We start from the raw sequence: 26,010 nt of genomic DNA, 5'->3' as shown, positions 1-26,010 counted from the left end.
CTATCCTGAACAAGAACAGGGAAGACTGGAAAAAACTGATAACGTATCTACAAAAAGTACTCATTTTCTTAATATAAAGTGGGCGTTTTTTTCACAGTAGTAGTTTAACACTGTGAGTAAAGAAAATAATTCCTAAACTAAAACCAACAAAACAATGCCGATATATTAATTCCTGGTATTTCCAGAATTACAAATGCAATCAGGTTGTATAAACCCTGATATTATCTGCTATATTCAGTAATTTATTTCTGAGATTGAGATGATGATCCTATGATGACATCATGTTTTGAGCTTTGGTTTGAAAGACATACTTGGTATGTATGTCTGTAATTATGGTGGTGCACAAGAGCATAAAGGTCAGAGGCTAAATTAGAGCAGAGCGTTCAGGCTTTTAAAGTTATCTTCTCTGCATTCTTTACTTCTGTTTTTGATTACGCATTCAACTGCAAAAGAGAACCTTAAAGAAAAGCAGTTTTATTTTGCTTGTCCAAATAATGCACATTTGAAATGGGCAACAGCCATTTAGAAAGCAAACAAAAATCCACACACAATCTCTTCCATTTTTTTGGGACTTCACATAGTGCATGAAAGCCTCATTGACTGAGTTGGTAGTGAAATTATCTGCAAGCAGAAGTCTGGTTGCATTTTGATTACTCGAAAGCCAATCAGAACCTTTACATCAGCAGGATTTCCAAAGAGCTTTTATTTGAAATGGAAGATGGCACCAGCTCTTGACAGCAGGTGGGAGGAGCAGCCTGTAGAGACTCTCTTGCTGGCTGTAGCTCAGCAGAGTATGGCAAAACATCAGAGATGCACATGGTAGCATGGAACGTGATTCATTCCTGATGCTACACAAGTGACTCTTGCATGGCAGATGGAAAACCCTAAAAGAAATTCTGTGCAAAGTTTTGAAAGACAATCTTGGTTTTTAGTAAGGCAACTCTTTCAGTGCATTTGCATACATTTGGCAAAGTTCTCTTTTGTATGCTGAAAGTCCTTTGCAGCCAAAAAATGTTCTTCCATTATAGAAATACTCCTAGATATGTATACACATGCATACATACTTACATACACAGATATATACATTCAAAATGTACTGCATTTTTACTTGATGTTTTTCACATTTCCTGATCTGTGAAGCTGCTATTTGGGTTACACGAGCATAATCCCAAACATACTCCTTAATTCAGTTTTCCATCAAAATTCTGAATTATTTGTCCACTCAGACTAACTCTTCCCATAGTATTGTGTGTCCCTACACCAGAGAGATATATGTGAGAATTTTTATATCTCTCTCTATATGTATATAGATATATAAATTTGTCTATGATAAATTCAACTGTGATCAGGTGTAAGCACATGTGGAAGAAGCAGCAAATTTAAAAAAAGAAAAACATTGCTGAAAGCAAGTAGGAAAAGTGAATTTCTTGAAGTAGAGGAAATCAAAGACCAGATACAATGTAGGTGAACTAATGAAAAAAATGGGAATAAAATTCAGTGGGATACTGTGACTATTGTACCTGGGGCAGTTGTAGCTAAGAGCTCACATGCACAGCTTGAGGAAATTTAATTTTCATTATGGTGCCAATGACATGGATATTGGATGATAGTAAGTCCCTAATATTTTTCACTGAAGCCATGTGAAATATTAAAACCATGTATTTACATGATTTTTATTTAGTCTACATTTAATGTTTCCTTCTGAAGGCTCTGGATGCCGTAGCCATACACTATCAGAAAACAATGCAGTTGCATTTAGAAGGTTTAAAATAGCTGCCGGTGCTTGGTCTAAACAAAACGAAATCACAGAGGAATAAATACTCTGCACAGGCACAAGCCCTTTTCATGTTCCAGTATTTGCCAATATTGGGATAAATAATTGAGCCTTAGAGCTTCACTGTGGAAAGCACCTTCTGGAGAACATTTGTGATGACAGCTTCTACCCCTGAGCACCCATGCTGACAGCACATGTAGTGAGCAGACAGCTGACACCTTACCTGACAAGTTCAAACTATTCTACGAGTTTACAGTTCAATATTATTAGAAACCAACAATCACCTGTCAGTGCAGACCATTTTCCCATTTTCTCAATTATTTTCATTTTTGGCCTCTGGAAATCCTTCAGAGAAAATCTAAGAGCACCAGAACACACTTAGTCCTGTGCTGGCTCACTAGCTACAACCAAGAATGTTTCAGTATTCCATGGAAATAGGGGATACTGACAAAACTAAGAACATGGTCTTCCTGTTAATGATAGCAAATATATCAGTTGGCCACATAAGAAATACCTATTTTCTCTGCAAACCTTGCCTCAACTACATTCCTGCTGATGCATATTATTTGTTATATATATATCTATGCTTCCTCAAATACTTTTGGAATACTATAGGAATATCCTTCTTTTATCATTGCTTTCTGCACCAGTTTACATGCACTTACTCTTATTATCCAATCCACTCTAACTTCTCTGGAAATCAACCACAATAATTTAGGCCAAAATAAGACAAAAAATGTCTTCATAAAATTTTACCAGGTGCTGAAAATGCATTTAACCAGTTGACAATGCATTGTTACATATAACTCACATTATGTGACATTATGTTAAATTTACCGCTACAACAGTAAGAAACTGCATACCACACAGATTGTATTTCATTGTTCATAGTGTTCATAGTTTCTCAGGTTGCATATCAGAGAAGATAGGCTTATTTCTTTACAGCAGATGAAATGTAATGATTCTAGAGAAATATGGAACTAACATTTTTGAGAAGAAAGCACTGAACTAAAATAAATGAGATGGGACTTGCCAGTATTTTTATGTACTTCTTAATGTAGACCTCTGCAATATACATTTTTATCTACACAAACTCCTGGAAGAGCTGAGCCTTTTCTAAACTGAAAACCAAATCACTGAGAAGGAACACAACACATGTTTTTCTCTCCCTAAAGGCTTATAATTTTATCTCTACCAAATTCTACCCCGATTGTTCTAAGGGTGTCTCTGCGTGCATGCAAACAACATTCATAGCTATGTACACAGTCCAGCCCTAGTCGACATTTGTTGCCAGAACATCCTAAGAAAGTATTCTTTCATCCATAGCAAACGAAAAATAGCAGCACTTCAACACTGTACGTATATCAACTGTGCTTAAGTTAGTCTTTTATCTGCAAGCTCATGCAAGGAACAGTGAGACATGCACCTTCTTCTGCATTTTGCAGGTGTGATCTTAAATTAGTGCAGTCATCTTCTACTCCCTTCAAAAGGGAGTATACTGCGTCTTACTCTCAGTTGCCAAAAGCGCACCAATTAGACTTGCATGTCTCTTGTTCTACTGCGACAGTCTGACACAAAGCTGGGAGCTGTTGTGGCAGCTACACCACCAGTGAGAGGCACAAAATAAAGACTTAGTTCCCTCAGCTGCTCAATTAAGAGTATTCTCATCAGGCTATTTGTTTCTAAAACAGTTTTACCAATGTAAGGTAGCAATGTAAAAACCTAGTCTTCTTTATGCATATTGCAATCTGCTTTATTAGGTTAATAATTAAACTCTGTGGTTTTTTCCCCACTGAGGAGTAAAACCAGCAGTACACTTCTTAAAGTGGATGACTCCACTTCCATGGATGCCTTAAGCACTGCTTCCAAACTACTGTGCCCTAGACTTTGTACCTGCCCAAAATAATGCAGCAGCTCTTATTACTGAAATGAACTATCTTCCTTCTACTTTGATTAAGTAGGTGTCCACGATCTTCATGAATCATGGAAGTAGTAGGACTTGGGAAGTGCTGCGGTAGAAGAACATCGGTGCCACAGAAATATCAGATACCTATCTGGAAAAGAGATGTCCAGCAGCAAGGTGGATCCCTGCATAGGGTTGCCATCCACATGCACAGGCATATGGAGAGGAGGTGGCAGATGGCCAACTTCCCTTCGTCTAGGTTTTGACAAACATGACAATTAGGAGCCTGCACTAAATGCTGGTGTGACTGAGATGGATGAAAGGATGGGAGGCAAGAGGACAGGTGGTAAAGACATGTAAATGCAAACCTTTGTTTAGTTTAAGGGGATGAAATATCCACAAGAAAATTACAGCAGGATGCTGGCAACATGACTCAGGCCGCTGCTGTTTGAAGGTAGGTAGGCTGTATTGGATTTTTCTGTAGTAAGACTGACTTAACTTTTACCACGAGTCTGGCACCTGTGTTACTTTTCATTGGTAAAATGTTTAAAAGATTCTGCCCTATTTTATCTTGGAAGTGACATACTTACATTATAAAATCAATATGACACTCAGGATACCCTTATCCGCCTGTTAAATCCCATAATTTTGGCACGGTAGACAGAAGTGCAAAGGTGTGGATTACAGCTATTGAGCAAAATCTCTCCACGAATTTGAAAAGAAATACAGACACCATTAGTGACAACATTTCAACCCCCTCTCAGATGGGTAATTCTGATTTAATTTTTATTCTGGCAGTGCGACCAGTGCATGACTGCAATGTATCATCCAATCTAACGTGATGCATCAGATCAATGAATTTGAACATCATGTAAGGCTTTAGATGTATTCTGCAAAAACAACAGTCACCACTTCACCCCTTGTGATGCAGCTAATCAAGAACAGCTCATCAAGTATTGCAACATGTTCCTAATTCCCAGAGGAAGCCAGCAGCAGCTACAGTCACTTGGAGCTTCTGAAAGGAAATTCAGACCCTGTTAACTCAATTCTCTAGACAGGGAAACAGGCAAGCCACTTTACCTGCAGAGGCGTTGTGAGCAGAATGAGGAAAGACTGCAGTCTGCAAAGCTGGTGAAAAGCAGATAAATCTGACTTTTGCTGAGAGCTCTGAGCACCTCACCAGGTCATTCTGCATGAATCTGAATTTCCAGCCAGTAGCCTCTTTAGAACCAGGTGCTCGCAGAAAGACAGAGCTGTCTAAAATACTCTGAAGAGCACTTGGAGCTTTTTTGTGGTGACCCCTGTGAGCGCATGTACTTGAAAAACAAAAGAAAACTGAGTGCCTTTTTCAGTCTGTGGGATGGACAATGTAATAATTGTTAAATGTGCATAAAACTCAGAAAAAGTAAAGTGCAAAAACATTGATAATGTTATTCTGAAAGGTTAAATATTTTTGTAAATATTTCTGTTGTTTTGGGTTTATGTGGCAAGGTTTTGGTAGTGAGGCAGGGAGGGTTACAGAGGTGGTGGCTTCTGTAAGAAGCTGCTCGAGCTTCCCCCATGTCCGACAGAGCCAATGCCAGCTGGCTCCAAGATGGACCCACAGCTGGCCAAGGCCGAGCCCACCAGTGATGGTGGTAGTGCCTCTGGGGTAACAGAGTTCAGAAGATTAATAAAAAAATGGCAGGAGCTTTTTGCATCTGGAGAGAGGAGTGAGAAGATGTGAGAGGAACAACCCTGCAGACACCCAGGTCAGTGCAGAAGGAGGGGAGGAGGTGATCCAGGTGCTGGAGCAGAGATTCCCCTGCAGCCCCTGGAGAAGACCACAGTGAGGCAGGATGTCCTCCTGCAGCCCATGGAGTTCCACGGTGGAGCAGAGATTCCCCTGCAGCCCCCGGAGAAGACCATGGTGAGGCAGGCTGTCCCCCTGCAGCCCATGGAGGTCCATGCTGGAGCAGAGATTCCCCTGCAGCCCCTGGAGAAGACCACGGTGAGGCAGGCTGTCCCCCTGCAGCCCAAGGAGGTCCATGGTGGAGCAGAGATCCCCCTGCAGCCCATGGAGGACCCCAGGCCAGAGCAGGTGGAGACACCTGAAGGAGGCTGTGACCCCGTGGGAAGCCCACTCTGGAGCAGGCTCCTGGCAGGCCCTGTGGCCCCGTGGAGAGAGGAGCCCACGGCGGAGCAGGTTTGCTGGCAGGACTTGTGACCCCGTGGGGGACCCACGCTGGAGCAGTCTGTTCCTGAAGGACTGCAGCCCGTGGGAGGGCCCCACGCTGGAGCAGTTGGTGAAGAACTGCAGCCCGTGGGAAGGCCTCCCGCTGGAGCAGTTGGTGGAGGACTGTCTCCCGTGGGAGGGCCCCCAGGCTGGAGCAGGGGCCGAGTGTGAGGAGTCCTCCCCCTGAGGAGGAAGGAGCGGCAGAGACAATGTGTGAGGAACTGACCCCAACCCCCATTGCCCGTCCCCCTGTGCCGCTGGGGGGGGAGGAGGGAGAGTAATGGGGAGTGAAGTTGGGCCGGGCAGGAGGGAGGGCTGGGGGATGGGGTTTAAGCTTTGGCTGTGTTTCTCATTGCTCTGCTCTGATGTGCTCGGTCATAAATGAGATGAATTTTTCTCTAAGTTCAGTCTGTTTTTCCCGTGACGGTAACTGGTGAGTGATCTCTCCCTGCCCTTATCTCGACCCACCAGCCTCTCGTGATATTTTCTCCCCCCTGCCCAGCTGAGGAGGGCAGTGACAGAGCGGCTTTGGGGGCACCTGGCCTCCAGCCTGGGTCAACCCAGAACATTTGTATTTGTTGAAATCTGTAAAAATGTATATTTGCAGCAATATGTACTAATTTGGAAGCCTGTACAACAATTAACACAAAATAAGTATGATTAAAAGATTAAATTATATAGTAAGGTATCTAAACAGGTCTTCAAACATTAATTTGCAGTCTCTATGCAATATCCATTGATCCATTGTAGAAATTAAACCCTCCATCCCAGGGGAAAAAACCCAAACATCTAGGAAAAAATATGTCTTGTAGGCAACACTTCCTTCTCCTTCAGGCGATGAGGAGAACAGACAATACATAAACACTTGCTTGTTCTTTGTCAGATCGACAAGCTCTTATTTCCATGTCAATTTCCTACTGTCTCTTCTTCTCCCTATGTTCCTGTATTGCTTATGAGCAGCTTATATTGTTACAATGGAGTGTCAAGCATTCAGTTTCCTCATAACATCTTAGCCTAAATCATATTTTTGTTACTGTGAGCTTCAGCTAATACAAAGTGCTTTCAACTCAGAGTGAAACACAGCAGAGTGAAAAATCTTTCAGCTTCTGTATGAGCAAGAGATTCCTATGAGTTCTCACAAAAAAAATTGAAGTTCTTGTTTCATGAAGTTAGTCTTAAGTACAACTTACAGTGCTTACGCTTCTAAATTCACTCAGCTATGCTTCATATTTGTAAACCAACACTAAATTCTGCATGTCATCCTTATTTGTATATTGTGTTCTGAGAATGACATCTATTAAAGCAGTTCATTTAATAATAGTTATTTTGATACTAAGAAAGTAATGTAGAATTGAGTAATCAGATTTTAAATCTCTATTTCTCCCCCCCCCCCCATTTATAAAGCACATAGCTAATTATGTTCTATGCCTTGATTACTTACTCATCAATATGCCACAAACATGTTTGGAAGTTGCAGTAAATTAAGCTTTTTGTAGATAGCTCACTATCAGCATCTTGCCTATTCTCCAATCATTTATTTACCCAGGTTGAAAAATATTGTCATTTATACAAATCAAAGCTACTGTCAGTACCTTTAGAATTTCTTTGGCCATCTGTAACACTGAAAAATTTTTCTGTGGGACACCATTATCTGTCCCTTTACACAATAGCTCTTCCATTCCTTTGTGAAGTGCAAACTCCTCTGTGCAATTTTACTTAATAACAGAAACAATATTGCGAAGATTGCTTGACACTATCACGCATAATGGTAATTTAAGAGTTTAAAGATATTGATGAGGAAACAATTACGTAATAACAAGTGTGTTGTTCCCGCAGCAACTTGCTTAATTGCTTATGTAGGTAATTCATCCTATGGTGAGGTATTTCAGCTATATAACGTGAAATACAGCACAGTGCTTGAGATGAAATATATAAAAATTGAAGAGGAAGACATACACACAGAGGATTTATGAGATATAAGGAAGCCCCTTGGCAGTCCTCAGGTACTTTTTACCCAGTTTTAATGCAGTCCTCCTTGTCCACCTGACAGTGCCGTAGGGAGCTTTTCAGTCCAGTGTTATGGATGAAACCAGCTAATCTGCTAAAAACAAATTCCAAATACTTCATATTATCTGCTCATACAATCAGATTGCCCTGATTGCTAACCCCCCAAGATTTTCTTCATTTCCTTAGGGCTAACTGGAAAAGGCATGTGTTCATTTCAGGGTACAGCATGCTGGCACAATACCATTCTTAGCTATGAAATTATTATGTAGGAATATATTTCAGGTTATTGCTTTAATAATATCGAAATAAAATTAGTTGGATAATTATATTAAATAATATAAAATAAAAATATTGAGTGACAAGTAGGGGTAGACTTAATCTCCACTAACTTCTTTTTTTCTGAAAAGTAGGCTCCTAACCCAAGATAGCCAGGTCAATACAGCAGAGTCAATGGAGAGTCAATGGAGAGAAACATTGACCCTCCTCCTCCACCCCGATCATTCTGTATCTCCCAGATAACTATCTCAGGAAAACAGTAATTGCTTTTTGCCTCCCTTTAAGAGAGATGGAATGCCAGTGACCTGCTTAGATTTGGCTAAATGGATTTAAGAAAAATACAGACGCACCTATGCACAGTAAGGAATCATACTCATCTTTTTATAGGATTATAAAAGAGGAAAAGTCCCAGTGTAAACTGGAGCAACAGTTGCAGGATATGATTCTGCAGAAATAAACCTGAAAGTTCTATAAAATTAGAGTAGCATCCATAAATTAGTCTTTTGACATTATTCCTGAGTCAATCAGATTATGCAACCTCAGTGGAGAAAACTGTTTTGATTCTTAGACTACAGAAACATGTGTCCTGTATTTGGCCTGAAGCACTGAGCACTTATTATAGCTAAATGAAACAAGAATTTTTTGAAAGCAGTTCTCCTAACAATAGAATTACACAGAAATCTGAAAATAAAATAAAATTAAAAAAAACCAAAAAAAACAACAAAAAACCAAACCCAAATCCATGTTAATAAAATACCATTATACTGTCCCAACCTACTTGTTCAGTTTATTTTTCCCTTTCCTTGACTGCGGAACCTTTGCTTGTATGGTAAATGTCTCTGTGGAAGTACGAACAAGGAGGACAAGTTGTACTGGCGCAAATCAAGGGCCCAGTATTCAGCTTCCAAAAGTAGATACAAAAGGCAAAAGATACACATATATGTTTGCCTAATACACCTGCAGTCGCCATTAATTTTCAGATAAGGGAATTTCTTGAGCATCATGTGTTTTGTCTATTTAGTAATTTCTAATCGGTTTCTTCCAGTAAGAACTGGATGAGTTCATGTCCAGTCTCCACTTGAATTCAAATCAACTTCTCACAGCCACAAAATCACTTGTCAGAGTTTCTCTGGTCTATCATGTACTGTGTAAAACCACCTCCTAAAACCGGACTCACACGGCTGATGTTCTGTAGTTCTTGCCACACATACTTCCCTTGTCCAGGCACAACAGGCAGTATCTAATTAACCACTTATGGGCAGTACAGAGAAGAAATGGGGGTGTAGAAAGCATCAAATTCCTAAATCCTTAGTTCATATAGCCTATAGGTGGCTAGTGGTATGGACTACCACTACTATAGCAAGCTCAGTGCTAGCTTTTAATGTGGGTATGTTTCCTCTTACTTGTATAAACCTGCCATCTGCTAATCTCATGTGACCCCACTTAATTCTTACATTGTGAAAAATAGTACATATTCCATTCCTGATACACTTTCTCCATACTCTTCTCCAACTTTTTTTGTTATGTTAAAAAAAGAGAACTTAGAATATTCAGCTGAACCTTAAAAAAACCCACAACTGAAAACCAAATTGGTAAAAGTCTAAGTACTTTAGGCATCTGAGCCTATAGATGGCATGGGCAATGAATCCTGCACTTAACAGGAGCAATTGCTCTAGTAAGGTAGAGGTGTAGGACCAGGTGTTGAAGTGCATGACACTGTTTATTCCCAAGCATTATCCTATGTACTGTGGAAGAAATATATAGAAAAAAACCACCAGCATTTACACTGACTTTGCTACATTCTGGATCAGACTTCTGATACTTAATTTTGAGACATCACAGCATTGATTCTTAAATCTAGCTCAAAGAGTGAAGATCAGCTTGCTGACAACCATATCTGAACATATACTACTAGCTGGCTTCTTCTATCTCAGATAGGCATTGTTTATGTTGGATATTAACATTGCTGTAAAAAAAAATAAAAAATAAATTACATTACTGTAATAGGTTAGTTAATGGCAGTTCCTGAGCTGTAAAAATCCTCCCAAGTAGCTCCTACGGTCTTTTGTGGGCAATATGGTCCTAAAGTTGGTGTGATAAACTAATATAACGAAATAGCAGAACTGCCTGCCTTTGTGTTTATCCCTGCTACAGGACAATTAAATTCAAGTGCAGTTCAGTGAAGAGATCTGTATTTTATAAACAATGACTTTGCAGAATCATGGCATAGGGCTTCTTTTTATGCATTTCCCTTTAATCTGTGAAATAATGAGGTGATACAATGCAAAATGACAGATGATCAAATTGTCTAGAAAGCCTCTCATAAAGAGTCTCTATTCCAGTTTTAAAGACCACATTGCCTAAATGGGTGAAGTGTAATACTCATCTGAGATTTACAGTTCTCTGTAAAACTGAGGAACAGATTAAATTTGAATAATTAATTTTAATGTTTTCATTTATTTTCTTGTGCATTAAAGTTTAACTTGCTTATATCTTTTAATGCAAGAAATAAAATCTAATTCCCAGAATTCAGTTCTTGTTTCAGTCAAAATGAAATGGAAAGGCTCATGCAAAATGGGAGGACTGCAATGTAAATTGATCAGCCACAATTTCCACCTTCTGAGTGAGCTTCCATAATAGATGACAGCAGACTTCTTAAAATCACAGAGTTAGATGTTACTCAACATGGCAATATTTATTTCCAATTGCTCCATTTTTTCCCAGAATGCTATTATACCATTTGAATTCCATTCCATACTACACTGCGGTCCTTCGCTACCAACCTTCTCTTGCTTTGCTAGTGGGTGTCATTGTTATTTCTTTAGAACTAAAACCAGATAACATTTATGACGTTTTACCAAAACAGTGGAATGCAACCAGAAAATTTAAAAAAATATAGGAGGAAAAGGAGAAAGATTGCCCATCCCCATATGCACTTGCAGAGATATAAAGTAACTCAGACATGCAAAATTTTCAGAAAACCCTTCCTTCATTCTCTTATATTTTATTTATGATGTATATTTTAAATAGAAAATTATCATAGAATTAAAAAAAATCTTTTTCTTATCTATATAGAGTCAGATTGCCTTAGCCACACAAAATTACATACAGTAAGATGAAGAATAAAGAAAATTAAGGGAACCATGTTAAAACTCTCCGATAATAACCCTCAAATAACTCTTAAATTCTCATAAAACAGAGATATAATTTTTAATATCTAAAGACTTTCTAGAACTATGAATTACTGCTGTGAATTTTGGAAAACAAGATTTCTAAGCTCCTCTCAAATTAAAAAACCCAACCCTGTGTTGTATTTTGGAAAACAAAGCAAATCCTACTATGGTCCTGCAATTTATATCGACATACATTTGGGGGAAGTGAAAAGAATAAACTGTTTGGTGGCAGATGCTGTGAAAAGCAGTCAAGCCCTATTAACTAAACAGGCAGCTGTTTTAAAGCAGCTCTGAGGTTTATTGTGAGTAAAGAAGTCCTCCCAGTGGAGACAGATCTGTGGGCAAGAAACAGGCAAGCTTGTCTAAGGAGCAAAATGAATGTATTACTCGTTTGCTAGTCACCGGGAACCTCTCTACTGATGATCAGGCTATCACTCCCACTAGATCATTTGGATTTGGCTCACGTTATCCTAATACGTGATCCATCATTGTTGTAATGTCCACATGCTTTGACTAAGGTTCACCCTACTCGTACATATATTATTACAAAACCCATATTTATATATAGAAGAAAATCATGGTAATTCCAGAGATCCTGTTGAAGTGGATGGAGATCCTTCACAGGCTCAAGGAGAAACACTGAAGACAATATGGCTTTCTTATGTGGACTTGTGTGCCACTCTCAACTATGCAACTGCTGTGCTCTGAGGCCCTTACTGAGTTTGGAGACATCTATACTTTGCCAGTTCAGTTGGTCACTGAGTTTTATAGTCTCAATATTGACATGTGAGTTAGCTAGTGAGTCAAGAACCCACCTTCTAAAAAATCTCTTACTTCTATTCTTTGGGTTCATGAAACAACATCAGCTGAAGCTGTCTGGTACTTTGCCAAAAAAGCAAGTCTTAGCTACTCTGCCAACATGCTATTGAGGTTTCTAAAAGTTCAGGATGCTCAGTATTATGTAGGAAAACACAAAACTGAATCCACAGTATTTGTATATCTGTTATATAGTGGCAATGTTTGAGTTCAATGTAATTTAAGTATAAATAAGACAAATGGAGGAACATCCCAAGGTAAAGTCAATAAAATTAAATTCAGATAAAGGAATATAAAATGAGGGTCTGTTTCTATATTTATAAATACTGTATCATGCCTTCACAGTATTTCTGATGTTGCCAAAGGGAGATGATTAACCATCTGCGGTAAGGCCTTTAAAAAACATTCTGATAGTTTTCTTCTTAATACTTCTTAGCTGGAAACTGTATTGGTGTGTTGCATTTCTCATTACCTCTTAACAATGATGACCCATTAAGATAGTTCTGCATATTTTTACTTTTGCCATTAGAAATAGCAGATCTGTGTTTTTTACAGAGGTGTTTTCTTTTTACTAGGTATGTATAGAATTAACTTCTAATTGTGAAAATATTTTTTCTGCTTAATTATACAACAAAGAAAGGCTTGGTTGAAATAGGATTAATATATCTTGTGGTTAATTAAACATGAAGCTGCTAAGGATATCACTCCAACAACAAAAGCAATTAAGACTTGGTTATGTATAGGACCTAATTAGGCAGGAAGTTCTTGTAATTCCAAGGACTAACTTTTAAAGTATGCATTCCCTTAAAATAACCTGTTATCATCTGACTTATTTTAGAGAAAACTATCAAATGTGAGCACAAGCACTGTCAACTGAGATATCGTCTCAGCTCTGTCCTGATGTCAAAGATGAATTATAGATTAAAAAACATGGCTCTGTTCAGAGAAAATTTGCTTCTATTTCTATCTTTATGCCTGTCGAGTAATTCTCAGCTCCTGTGAGTAGATGAACACACAGACACAAGCCCAAAATCAGTGAGGAAATTCTGATGAGACCCTTTTCTGATACTCTGTCTTACAAGTCTCAAGGTGCTCTTGAACAAGACCCAGATAATTGAAGAAATGTTTAGTTGCAGAATTTTGTGTCTACTGTGATTTCCCTTTTAAATTCTCCTTCTCTCTTTCTCACCTTTTCTGCTAAGATTTTTCTCTTATGTCATGTTTTCTGACAGGGAAACTGCTCTTGCATTACTTGAGGATCAAGCAGGATGAACGTTATTAAGCAGAGTGGAAAGAGGGTCTTGCACAATACATTGCTATATAGACACACCTGAGTTAACATGGAAACCAAAACCAAAAAAGCCAAGCTATTAAGTATTCTGCTGAGACCAACACTAAAGTATGATTGGGATGTTATTAGGGAAAAATACATGATGAAACCAATGAATAAGCTAAGATTCAAAAACAGCAAGAGAAATATACATATGTACTTTAGGTGATGCTTTAACATGCTGAGATAGGACTAGTTTCATTTTTCTGCTTACTGCTAGGTAAATGTCAGCCTGGTTAAGCATGTGCCCCCCTCCTCTGAAGAGAGCTGCAATGTAGTTTGTTGCCTTTTCACATAGATTAATTTGAGGTTCCTTTGCCACCACTACTTCTTTGTGCTTGTGTCTCAATTTCATTATTTACTTAGCAAAAAAGATACTATCTCTGTTCACCATTTGCCAAGCTAGGAACCAATCTGTTTCCATCTATTTTATGTAGGGAGCAGAATAAGAAAATGAATAGCAGATTTTGAACAAACATGTTCTGAAGTCAACCAGAATCGTGTAATACAGCTTCACCATGTTTTTAAAGTGGCATAAAGACTAAAATCATACAAATGCAAAATTGAAAGACCTATTTGGTGAAGAACAGCTTTCCAAGATCTTTGTACATTTTACTCATAAGATCTTGACAGATATGTGAAGAAAATATCTGTGTCTTGTTTAGTCAAGAAATAACATTTGGGAACAACGTGCAGGGCCAAGAAAAACAGCACAGTCCAGTTAATAAAGCATTCAGCTATCAGAAAACAGAACTAGATCCATTTCCACTCTATCCTTTTCCTTTCATCTTGCACTGGCTATTCTCTCATCTGTTTTTATATCAGGTACTTTTTGCTGCTTAAAGATATTTGACCTTGTCAAGGTTGCTTCATTTCTCTCCGTCATCTTTTTTCTTTGTCATCCTTTTGTCTTGTCAAGATTGAAAGTATTATGGGGAAACAACTGTGTCCAGTTGTGCTTGAATCTAAAACTAATACAGATGTAGTTATGAAAACAATGAACAGTTTTATTAGGTAAAAGTGGATGCTATTTTGAAACACTACCATGGAAGAAGAAGGCATGAAACATATGTGCATCCTTTCCTTCTGTATTCCTATCTAGCCAGTTGTGTAGCCATTTTGTTATTTTAAGAGAGGGCAAGGAAAATATGGGTTTGTTTCACAAATAGAGACAGAGCATTATTTCAAATTGGTGGAAAGGATAGCTAGGTAATACAGGCAGGAATTTAAAACAATGAAAATCTAACATCTTTCCATTAAAATTTAATGCATGCCACTTTCAGAAGGTGCTGCTACTGGCATCAAGTAAGAGCAAAATTTCCACTGTAAATACACAGTAACAAAAACTACTTGAGAGTCAACTCCTATGTACATCAAAATTTGAAACAACCAGGGAGTTTTCGCTTATACTCACAGATTTTTTAAAACAAGATCAAAACCTGCTATTGTAAATAGGAAATGGGTCATTATTCAATTTAACTTTCATCTGCAGGGGAGTGATACACAGACAAAAACTACAAGTCAGTAAGGGAAATGACAGTACTCTCTTGCAATGCTTTACAGCAAGGCATGATTCAACTGTTTATGGAAACTTCTCAAGTAATTTTTGTTAGTGATGATGAATTTGTTATGTTTCAAAGATAAGCTCTGGAACACTGAGTTAACCCCTTATTTTTTTCTGAAGACTTAACAGAGAGAGTAGGGAATATAATTCACTGAACAGACTAGGACTTTGTGCAATGAAACATTTTTCTCCTTTAAAATCTTAGCCATAACTAGTTTACGGTTCAGATGGACTCTTTCCTTTGTACCTCTTTATGAAAGTATTGTCATACAAGTTTTATCCCAAGAAATAATCATGCTGTATCTATCTGTTGCCTATTTCCTGGACACCTTGCAAGAAAGAGCTTCTGTACTCTGCCTCTCCTTCTTATAATCTCCTTGTATTTGGCCAGAGTAAAATCAAACCTAAATGATAAAATACAGTCTAAATACAGCATTGAAAAGGCAAAATAAACCAAGATTTTATGCTGCCTTTTATTTAATTTCAAGGCTTAAATTCAATTACCACTATAAACATTTCCATAAAATGAATTGCAGAAGAAAGCTTTGCAAAGTCAAAGACAATTTAGGAAGGGCAGTGCTGAACTGCACAATTTAGTAACATTATTAATGTGAATAATGCATTTAACCTGAAATGATTTGGGGGAAAAAACTGGGTGTCATGGTTTAACCCCAGCGGGTATGTGAGCACCACACAGCCGCCTGCTCACTCCTCCCCCCCTGCAATGGGGAGGAATGGGGAGGAGAATGGAAAAAAAAACCCTTGTGGGTTGAGATAAAGACAGTTTAATAGGATAACAAAGGAAGAGAATAATAAAAGTAATCACATTGATAACAGTAATAACAATAATACAAGTGATGCACAAAAGCAATTGCTCACCATGTGCAGAAGGGAAAAAACCCACAACCTGATGCCCAGTCTGTTTCTGAGCAGCGATCCCACCTCCCAGCTCACTTCCCCAGTTATATACAGAGCATGACATTATAAGGTATATATCCCTTTGGCCAGTCTGGATCAGCTGTCCTAGTTGTACTCTCCCAGCTTCTTGTGCACCTAGCAGGGTGTGAGAAGCTGAAAAGCCCTTGACTTGGTGTATACACCACAACTACCCAGCAACAACTAAAAACATCAGTGTGCTATCAACAGTATTCTCATACTAAATCCAAAACACAGCACTTACCAGCTAACAGAAAGAAAACTAAGTCTATCCCAGCTGAAACCAGGACACTGGGTTAGAGAGTGACCTCTGGAACGTCCATCAAATATTTGCTTGCAAGTAACTCCAACTAGGAAATCAGGGCATACCTGTTAACATTATTTTTCAAAGCTATGTGTTTGTTAGTAGCATTAAAAAAGCATTGATAACATATGATGGAGAGCTCAGAGTTAAAAGAAAACAAGAAAGAAAGGAAAAAAGCTTGCTATTCATCTCGAGCTACACATTATCCTAAAAGTGACCATCTAGATGCAAACCTAAGTCTATGGTTTATGGGCAAGTGAAGAAGTCAGTGAAATGACTTGTTCGGCAATTTAGAAGTGGTTATCTCTCTTTACCTGCTTTGCCTTTGACTAAATCAATTGGAACTATTTGTCCATTAGTACCTTGTGTCTACCACTGGCTGCTTTTTATAGGGAAATTTATCTATAGCAAATTTCTGGCAAAGTATGGGAAAGGAAGGATACATATTCATAATTTAATCACAACTCTCCTTGTTATGTTGCTGTATCCTGTGAACTATCAGACTGTGTGAACAGAATATTACTCTGTGAAGCTCCTCATCAAGGTAAGCTTAAGACCTAGGAGATGCTAAAGCTGAGTGCCCAAGTTAAGTCCTTCAAGCAGAAAATGACAGCTACCTTGCCAAGAACCACAAGAAAAGAAAAACATGACTGAATTGAAAAGATAGAATAAATATCTTTCAGTATGCCAATAAAAAGCATGGCACAAAGAAAGGTTGATCTCTTTAGAATCTGTCTTTTGCCATCTGAAATACGAGAACTCACTTTTCTGCTTGTGACAATTACAATTAAAAAACAGTACCAACTTTGCATCTTTTCGTTGCTGTACATGTAGAGGACATTGATTCCTTCCTGATATGTTGGTGATGGCTGTGGTTTGTTGAAGCTGCAGCGAAAGATACATGCCCTTTGTTTATAATGTGTTTAATTAACCTTACAATTCCTATAGAATGTCGTATCTTTCAAAGACCAGTAACAACACACTGCTTAGCAGTCTAAGCCTTCTAGGAGTCATATAACTTCCTCATTATGTTAATTACTGGATTGGTCTTTAACGTTTTATCCTATCCCAGTTTTGGGTCTTTCAAGTCCATATTCAATTAAGATATTGTTAAGCATTTTCTTTTTTCTTCCAGACTGTGGGTGTTAAAATAAAATATTTAAGCTGGTGGCTAGACAGAAACCACTTATTTGCTTACTTTGACTTGTATTAGTATTAATGCTTGCTTTGCTAAGAACACAATTCTGAAGATAATTAAACAATCCACACAGTTTTCTCCTTATGAGTTGTCTTCAGCATTTAGAAAAGTGATTTCCTATCTAGTAAGGCTCTACAGAATTCATTAAAAAACAGGTAAATACAACAAAAAAGGGGAGAAAGAGGCAGGTGCAATAATAGATGAGAAGCAAATAGCACATGAGAGACAGGAAACAACATTCCTTTTTTTTTTTTTTTAGTGACAGAATGAACACCAACATTACAATAAGTTCAGCTAACCATTATGAGATGAAAAATTGTATTCTCTTCCCATATTGAAAAAGGGAAGGATTCACCTCATCTACCTTTCATTGTTCAAAATTTCACCTTCTTCTTCAACCTAATTGTCTGTCTCTGTGGCTAACAGAATAAAGGCATATCTCCAGGGTGATTCATAACAGGAAACTTAAGATACTTAGAGTAGGATGAATTATTCCTTGATAGTGCTGTCCTCTTTCCATTGACTATAAAAGGAGCCTAAGTAACTAATTAGAAGTAGGAATTTTAAGATATTTATAAGCTACATATGTAAATTTTATATATAGAATCCATAACATTAAAAATTGCTGTAGTTTAGTCCCTTTCCATCAGATTATATAGCCAATAACTTGGTGAAATGCAAAAGAAAGGTCTGGGTTGTCTCTCTAGGCTCATGTTAGCTGTGCATGAGGCTGCTGGAGCTGACATAGCGTAAGGCATGATTACCCTCTGTCTTCTCTTAATCCTCATTTATCTTAGTTTTTAGACAATTTCAGATGACTTGTGTTGGTGGTTTAAAGCACAACACGTACCACTGTCAAATTTTGTAAATACTGGAGAAACATAGCACAAAATCTATTTTCTGTAAGAGTACTCTAAAGAAAAACTGAGCTGAAGCTGGGTCTGGTTTGGCTTTTAAATAACAACTCTTTCATATGATCACTTAGAAGCTTAAATGCTGTAAATAAATGCTAGACAATGAAGGTAAGTAGATCCTATCGACGGCATGACACATTGTAGATAAACATAGTTTTGCGTATATATAACAAAAAATGAATAAATATTTGGAATACAATTTTGCCTTTGTTTTCAGATAAGAGACTTTGTGATGTAAAAAAGATGATCATGTATTAAACTGAAAGAATAAGACAATTGCAGCACTGAGACAATTGTTTTCTAACAGTGTCGATGAAAAATCTCAGTAATATTGTTTAATACTGGAGATTAGGTTGGGAGGAAAATACCTAAGCCAAATGTATTACACTACTGGCAATCATCACATTTTAAAAATGAGTTTCTTTGCCAGTCTTCAAACAATCTGCTATCTTTTGCAGCAACTGTTTTTCCCTAATAGTGCTTAGCTGATTTCATCACATACCATCAGCAAAAGAAACATTAGAATAAGACATTGCTTGTTGCTACACTCTACTATTTAAGAGAGGGATGATTTTCTTTAAATCATTGGAGTTCAATGGTGACTATATAAAAAAAGTGTGAATTAACTGTATAATGTTTATTACTCATGCACATCAAGCTGCAGAACCTTCCACTAGCTTTGCAGCAAAATACGAGCTAAGCAACCAGATGAAAGTCATTTCTGCAGCAAGTAAACAGTTTTAAAGTTTTAAGTACAACTAGAAACGTAAAGGTACTGCAGTGGTGCTGGTGACCTGAAGATAATATGGAGATATAAAAGGAACCTCAGCAGGCTTTCAAGATGGGCATCCTTTTCATCCAGCTGTGCTCTGTAGAGATATGGGCCTTCAAAAAACCCAGCATATCACCGGTTTGAAGATAAAATACTACCAATACCTGTGTACAATTAGAAAGTTAGAACTAGGATAACATACAAAACAATTTATGCAAAGGAGAATGTTGTGGGGGAGAAGAAAGGTCCAGCTGTTTGGAAACACCAAACAAACCAAGGTGCCTCAGCTCCAAGGAGTATTGCAGAGGATGGCAGATCAGAGGAACAGCATTGGAGAAATTACGTGCTGAAGCACCAGGCAAAGGACAAACAGGCAAAGGCATTAAAGTACAAGGTCTTGCTGTCCTTACTGGGCAGTGAGAGAGAGTGGGAAATTGATACGGTGACGGATATAGCATCTGCCGACCTAGCAGAAACAAGGAAATATTTTAAAACACCAAAACTTAACTAACAGTAAATAGAGAAAAGAGAGTTTAAGCCTCTGTCCTGATTTCATAATTTAAAAGTGCAGAAAATTCGTAATAGAGTGGGAATGGATATTGAGGAAAATGTTAATTCTTTTGAATGATAGTCTCAGCTAAGAAAATGAGATACATAATGCTGAAAACCCGTTTACAGCAGCAGTCACCAAGCATCTGAAAGATCAGTAGGAATCATTTTAAATAATCTTTACAGCCTCAGTGCCTCATTCCAGGCCTAAGGCGGGAAGTACTTTAACACTTCCTTTAATGCCAAATAACTGAAGAAATGGGAAGTGGGGTGACCAACTGGAATGACAGTCCTGGGCTGTGTCCAGGAGGCGCGGAAGCACTCCCCAAACTGGGAAAGCAGCCTGGTCATGGTAGTTCAGCAAGAGATCCTCGGAAAAGCCTGTGAGCTGGTGTCATGGTATAACCCGTCTGGCAGCTACAACCACCACACAGCTGTTCACTCCCCCCGCTCTGCTCCCAGTGGGATCGGGGAGAGAATTGAAGATGGAAAAAAACCTAAACCTTGTGGGTTGAGATAAAGACAGTTTAGGGCAGAAAAAGAAGAGAATAATTATAATAATGATTATGATAATAATAATGATAATAATAATAACAACAACAACATGCAAAACAATTGATGCACAATACAATTGCTCACCACATAGAGACGATGATCAGCTAGTTCCCGAACCACACTCTCAGCCAACGCCCAGTTATATTCAGAGCATGACGTCATGCAGTATGGAATATCCCTTTGGTCAGTTTGGGTCAGCTGTCCCGGCTGTGTCCCCTCCCAGCTTCTTGGGCACTTCCCACCTTCTCGTTGGCAGGGCAGTATGAGAAGCTGAAAAGGCCTTGACTGCTTGGCAACAACTAAACACATCAGTGTGTTATCAACTTTATTCTCATCCTAAATCCAAAACGCAGCACTAACCAGCTGCCAGAAAGAAAATTAACTCTATCCCTGCCGAAACCAGGACAGCTGATTCAAGGTAGCAAATGATGCTAATAACCAAATCAAAGTAATGAGGGAAAGGGACTGCCTTGAAGGAAAGTGAAATTTAGGCTTTTCTTTCTTTCCTCAATAATTAACCTTAAATGTTCTACCTTGCTTAGTTTATGCTAAGTTTGCCCATAATTATGGGAAGTGAACCATTACATTTTAATTTTTTTAATATCACTTCCTTACCTCCCCCCAACCTTTAATTCTACTATTATTCAGATAATTTCACAGAGATGTCTCCAAAAGGAAGGAAATCCCTAAAGAAAAGTATTCAGGAGCAGAGGAAGTTGCTTGAACTGATTGTTTGCATTAGATTTGGTACCAAACCTGAACAGGTATGTTGTTCTGTATCACCAAGCTGCATAGATTTCTACTGTAATGAGTACAGAGACACTGAAGAGGCAGGTTACCAAGCTCCTGTGCTATGAATCAGGTCAGGTAACCGACATGGCTTCTGTAGCATCATCTTTAAAGGAATGGGAAGAGTGCCCTTGAGCAAGCACATAGGGGAATTCAGACCCAGATTATGAACTGGGAAAGAATGATTTTGGTCATCTAATCTCATTAACTTTTCCCCCACATCACAAAAATACTTTCTTCCATTACTAGTGATGATGGTGGTTGGTGTAAAGGAGTGTTGTGTGGGGAACCTGGAGTTCGTGAGTGAGTAGAATGTAGATCACAACAGATTTTCAACAATGGCAGCACCAATAAGGTGAGTATTCTTCTTGAACCTAAAAATGCACAGTCTGTGTGCGGAACCACATAGTACTTCATATTCCTGCCTTCTGGACCTAAACTATGGATGTAGCGATCCAGAACACTTTAAAACAAAGACCATACTTGTTAACAGCAGGATTTTAAAATACACAGAAGTTTCAGCATTTTCGAGAGAAAACTGAATAAAACAACTCCAGCTTATGACGGAGAAGAACTCACCTCCAGGGTTCATCCAAAAGTGCTGTAAACTGCCCATAAGTAGCAAGTAGCACTTATACACATGATACAAACATTGCTTCTTAGCAACCATTATCACAGCAGGTGCTCTGAGATATGTGTCAGCACACAAGCTTTTAAACAGAGGCACAGTTGATAGCAATGGCATTTGGGCATATATGCTCCAATATAAGTCAGAACAGATCTGTTAAAGTCATCCACATACCACGTACTACACTAATAATTTTTAAAGGCATTCAGTAGGCTTTTACCCCATCTTATAGGCTTTCTATTGAAAATTATAAAAGATAAACCAAATAAGGCATGTGGAGAAAATTCAAAAGGCATGGAAAGCTAACACTGAAATTTCATATTGGTAGGCCAGCTACTTTAGCAAAATCCAGAAATCTCTGTCTTACTTTAAGCCCATTTTAGGATACCACGGAATTGCTATTGGGATCATTCCTTGTAATATGTAATTGCTGACGGTAAAGGGCATATAGATAAGTTTGTTTTCACACTCTTTTTCTTACAAATGTGTTTTGACTAAACTTTATGAAAGCAGCATGATGATAAAATTGCAGTCAGTGTGTTAAAAGGTTCCAATACAATACTGTACATTTTAAAGAAGAAACAGCAAAAAGAACAACAATGAATGGATGAATTTAAATGAGAGGCATGTCTTTCTTACAGAATCATTACCTAGACTTGAAGCATGTGAGCCCATCTCTACTTGTGGACTGAATTCAAATAAATCAGCCTATAGTAGAAGTTAATGACCATTCTAAGGACTGAGAAAACAAGTGGTTTTAATGCCACCTGGTTTATTTTCAAACAAGAAATGTTGTCATACTCTTTTAGAAAAATATCGTTAGTATAATGACTTTCAGGAAAGGGTAAATTGGTCATATATCTGTGAAGTTACTGAACTCTTATCATAGCCATGTGACAAATGAAATAAAAGACGAGTATTTCTTCACAACTTTCTTTTGACTTGATGAGAAATAGTATGCCTGATACTTCAAGGACTTGCAGAGACTGTGCAAGTGGTCAGAATCAATTTGCAGGTTCAGGTAGGTTCAAGTATAGCAAGATTTAGAACAGAATGGAAAAGTTTAGAATACAAGAATTAACTCTGCAGCCTCTCGCCATCTGTAGTTAACTAAAAATCCACTTACAGGAGGAATAACACTCCACAGGATATTTCTGTGCAGTCTCTGCACACTCTTGGTTTCTTGGTATCACTGATGGGGCTAAATATGATAGAACTGCCTGTCTTTCATGTGGAGAAACATTTTAATCTGCGTCTCCACTGTAAAAAACAGCAATAAAATCTTCCTGCTTTCTAGAAGTCACTAACTGCTGTTTCAACAAGCTGCTCTAAAAAAACTTTCAGCAAATCCCAGGATCCTCAGTTATTCAAAAGTTAAATAGAGAAGGCAACTGCTCCTCCCTTTCAGTACGTGTGTAAACTTGGGAAAAAGAATAGTAATCATATTGCTAAATTGCTGAGCAACTGTAGGTAAACAAGATAATATGTCATAATTTATATGTGAAAAGATTGCTGGGGGTTAGTAGCCACGTCTAGTGCTATTGAGGCTTCCCACTGAGAACTGCACTGCAAACTGGCAGATGACTCAAAACACTGCTATTGTCAACAGTTCAGAAAATGTAAATGTGTCAGCAACTGGTCAAATAGACTTCCATATCAGTGATTTATTCCAATCTTTCACATTAGTGTACTACTTACTTCTATAAATCACTCCCAGGCTGTAAACAACCCCTGTGCACAACTTTATAATGAATTCATGTGCTGAATCAGTCTTGCTAGCTTCAGAGCGATGTCAGAAGGTAATTATGAGTAGTCTTGATTAGACAAAGATAATTTCTATCGGCCAGATTTCCTAACATGCACAAAGCTGTTTTTCCAGGGAGCTTTGGAAGGAAAGAAGCAGGGGTGTGGGGGGAAATAACTCAAAAAAAAGAGCAGAAGTCAGTGAAACAGATCTGCAATTACTATTTGTGTCCATTAACAAAGGAAAATTCATGGCTGCTGGGCAACTCTTAAAGTTTGGCTAGTAGAGGTGAAGGTTTCCCTCACAAGGCTTTTCTGTAATTGAGGTACCAAAGACAGAAAGATCTGTGTGGGCTTTCAGAGCTTCACCGTCTATATGTGGCAGAGTTAGGATGGTTACACTCAGAAACTGAAGAATATCAATAAAAACCTAAAGCAGCCAACCATCCCCATACTTGAAACACAAACAAACACATAAACATTTGGGAAAATGTACGTGGAACTTTACCTGCAACCACTGTGACTGGTCATTGTAGCCAGAGGTCCAGGCATTAACTTTTCCTTGTCTGTCCAGCCGGGCTTTCCTGGCCTCCCAAGAGAACATATCCATGTTGAGGGTATTGAAAACACTAGAGGCAGAAATCTGGTAGTCTTGAATGTGTCCTGATTTCATCCCTAAGGGTTCAGAGCAACCTGGAACAGGAAAATAAGATCTGTGGCACCACCTACTTATCTCTGTAAGTGGTTTAGGTTTTCTGTTATGGAAAAGACAACTAGCAATTCTGAAAGAAAAGGCTTTAATCAAGACTATTGTTGGAGAAACTTGCAAACAAACAATGAAAAATAGCCAATTCAAGGCACTTTATTTCAACATTACCTTGGAAGAATCAAAAACAAGATAGAGAATTCAATGTATTTTATCCTGGCATAAATTTACGAAGGCAAACAAACAGAAAGATTATTTTCGTCTCTTCTTATCTAAGTTTTATTTTTTCTGTCCAGCAGCTTGCTATTGTTTCCCCTATTCAGTTTGATTTTATCACACTTTTATGCCATGTCACATCAACCATGTGTTTGCCTACTAAGGAAACATTATTTTTTCTTAAAGCTACTGCTGAAGTAAAATGTTAACAAGCACTGAGCTCTTCTATGCTTTTGAATTACTTGACATCGAGCCAAAACCTTAGGAAGTCCCAACACCCACTGCCGGAGTGGAAGACTACAGAAAAACAACTGTGAAGGAGGGAGAATAGTAGGAGATAATCGCTTAGGAGAAACTGAGAGTTAATGGCTTATTTGTTTAAGCCAGGTGCATGTCCCACATCATTGGGTTATTGTGATTGTAGCAAAAGACAGATCCTGGGATTCTCCTTTCTCTGTTGGGTGTCCATGAGAAAAAAAGAAAAAAAAAGTCACTCGATGTTCTTCTGCCTTGCTATTGTACAGTGGGACCCAGAAGATGGAAGACACAAGCTAACAGTGTAGATGCCCCTGGATAGCAGCACTGTAAAAACAGTACTGGAAGTCAAGGGAGGCAGATGAGCTGCCTGATTTAAAGACTAAAATAAATAAGGAAAAGAGAGGCAAGTCAAGCGGCTGAGAGCAAGAAGGCTGCTAAGAGGTCAGGGAAGGTGGATGTATGGCTGGGGGGAGTAATGCTTGATGGTTGTTTGAGGAAAAGGTGAAAAATGGAGATGGGAACATAAAACACAAGCAGATTTTTCATTTTCTTCCTGTCCCAGCTGTCAAAAACCTGTATACGTGCAGCTGTACCAAAGTTTTAACTCCACAAATGAGGTGATCCTACTTAGTTCAGTATCTGATTGAACGCATTTAGATTGCAAATAATATTTTAACATATTCTAACTCTGAGTGTGAGTGTGCCCAGGATCTAACATACATGGTTTTTCAAGGAGTGCACCATCACCATGAATACACACAACCCTGAGTTTATGTATCATTAGGAGGACAGAGATTTTCCACCTGACACACACATCCCGCATCTCTGATCTGGTTCCTATCAGGTAATCATTTGCTGAGTCACCAGCTGTGTTTCTTAAAGCACAAATACAAGTTGTGAAGGCTTTCCTGCTGGGACCATGACCTTACTCAGCTGGTGTCTCTCAACAGAGCCAGAGCACAGTGTAACCACTTAAAACATCTTCAAAGTTTTTATTTGGTTTTTCACTTTATTTGAGCTGGAGATCAAAGCTGGTTCTCTTTTTCTTAAAAGTTCATTTCCTCCACAGTATGTTTACCCAGATTTAAAGACCTGATTCTTTTTCAGTTTCTTTGATATTATTAGCAAAGACCTTTTTGTCAGATTCTACTTTCTGTTTCTCCCGTAGGTTTAACACACAGAATTAAGTGGAATTATGAGGATTCAAATCAGGAAGGTAAGATCAGGGCCTTTGTTGGGGGCCTAATAGCAGGAGCAAAAGCATATTACCAGAGATGGATAATAACAATAATATGCTCTTTCATGTAGTAACAACTGCCTTTAAAATTTGAAATACTCTCATGTTTCATATTCAATTAAAAAACAAACTGAAAACAGAGTTAAT

General features: G+C 38.3%; 1 protein-coding gene across 3 annotated transcripts in view; it reads right to left on the bottom strand.

Annotated features, from left to right (window-relative positions):
- The window catches only part of EDIL3 (EGF like repeats and discoidin domains 3), a 271,141-nt gene that overhangs the window by 29,117 nt on the left and 216,014 nt on the right, over window positions 1-26,010 (bottom strand). For all 3 annotated transcript variants that reach the window (XM_075740487.1, XM_075740486.1, XM_075740485.1), the window contains one exon: window positions 23,955-24,139. In XM_075740487.1, the coding sequence (XP_075596602.1) occupies window positions 23,955-24,139 (185 nt within the window). The remainder of the gene's footprint in view (window positions 1-23,954; window positions 24,140-26,010) is intronic.

The sequence above is a fragment of the Balearica regulorum genome, chromosome Z (genome assembly GCF_011004875.1).
Source record: "Balearica regulorum gibbericeps isolate bBalReg1 chromosome Z, bBalReg1.pri, whole genome shotgun sequence".
NCBI lineage: Eukaryota > Metazoa > Chordata > Aves > Gruiformes > Gruidae > Balearica > Balearica regulorum.
The sequence above is the reverse complement of the archived record's forward strand: the minus strand, read 5'-3'. Positions and strand labels throughout refer to the sequence as shown.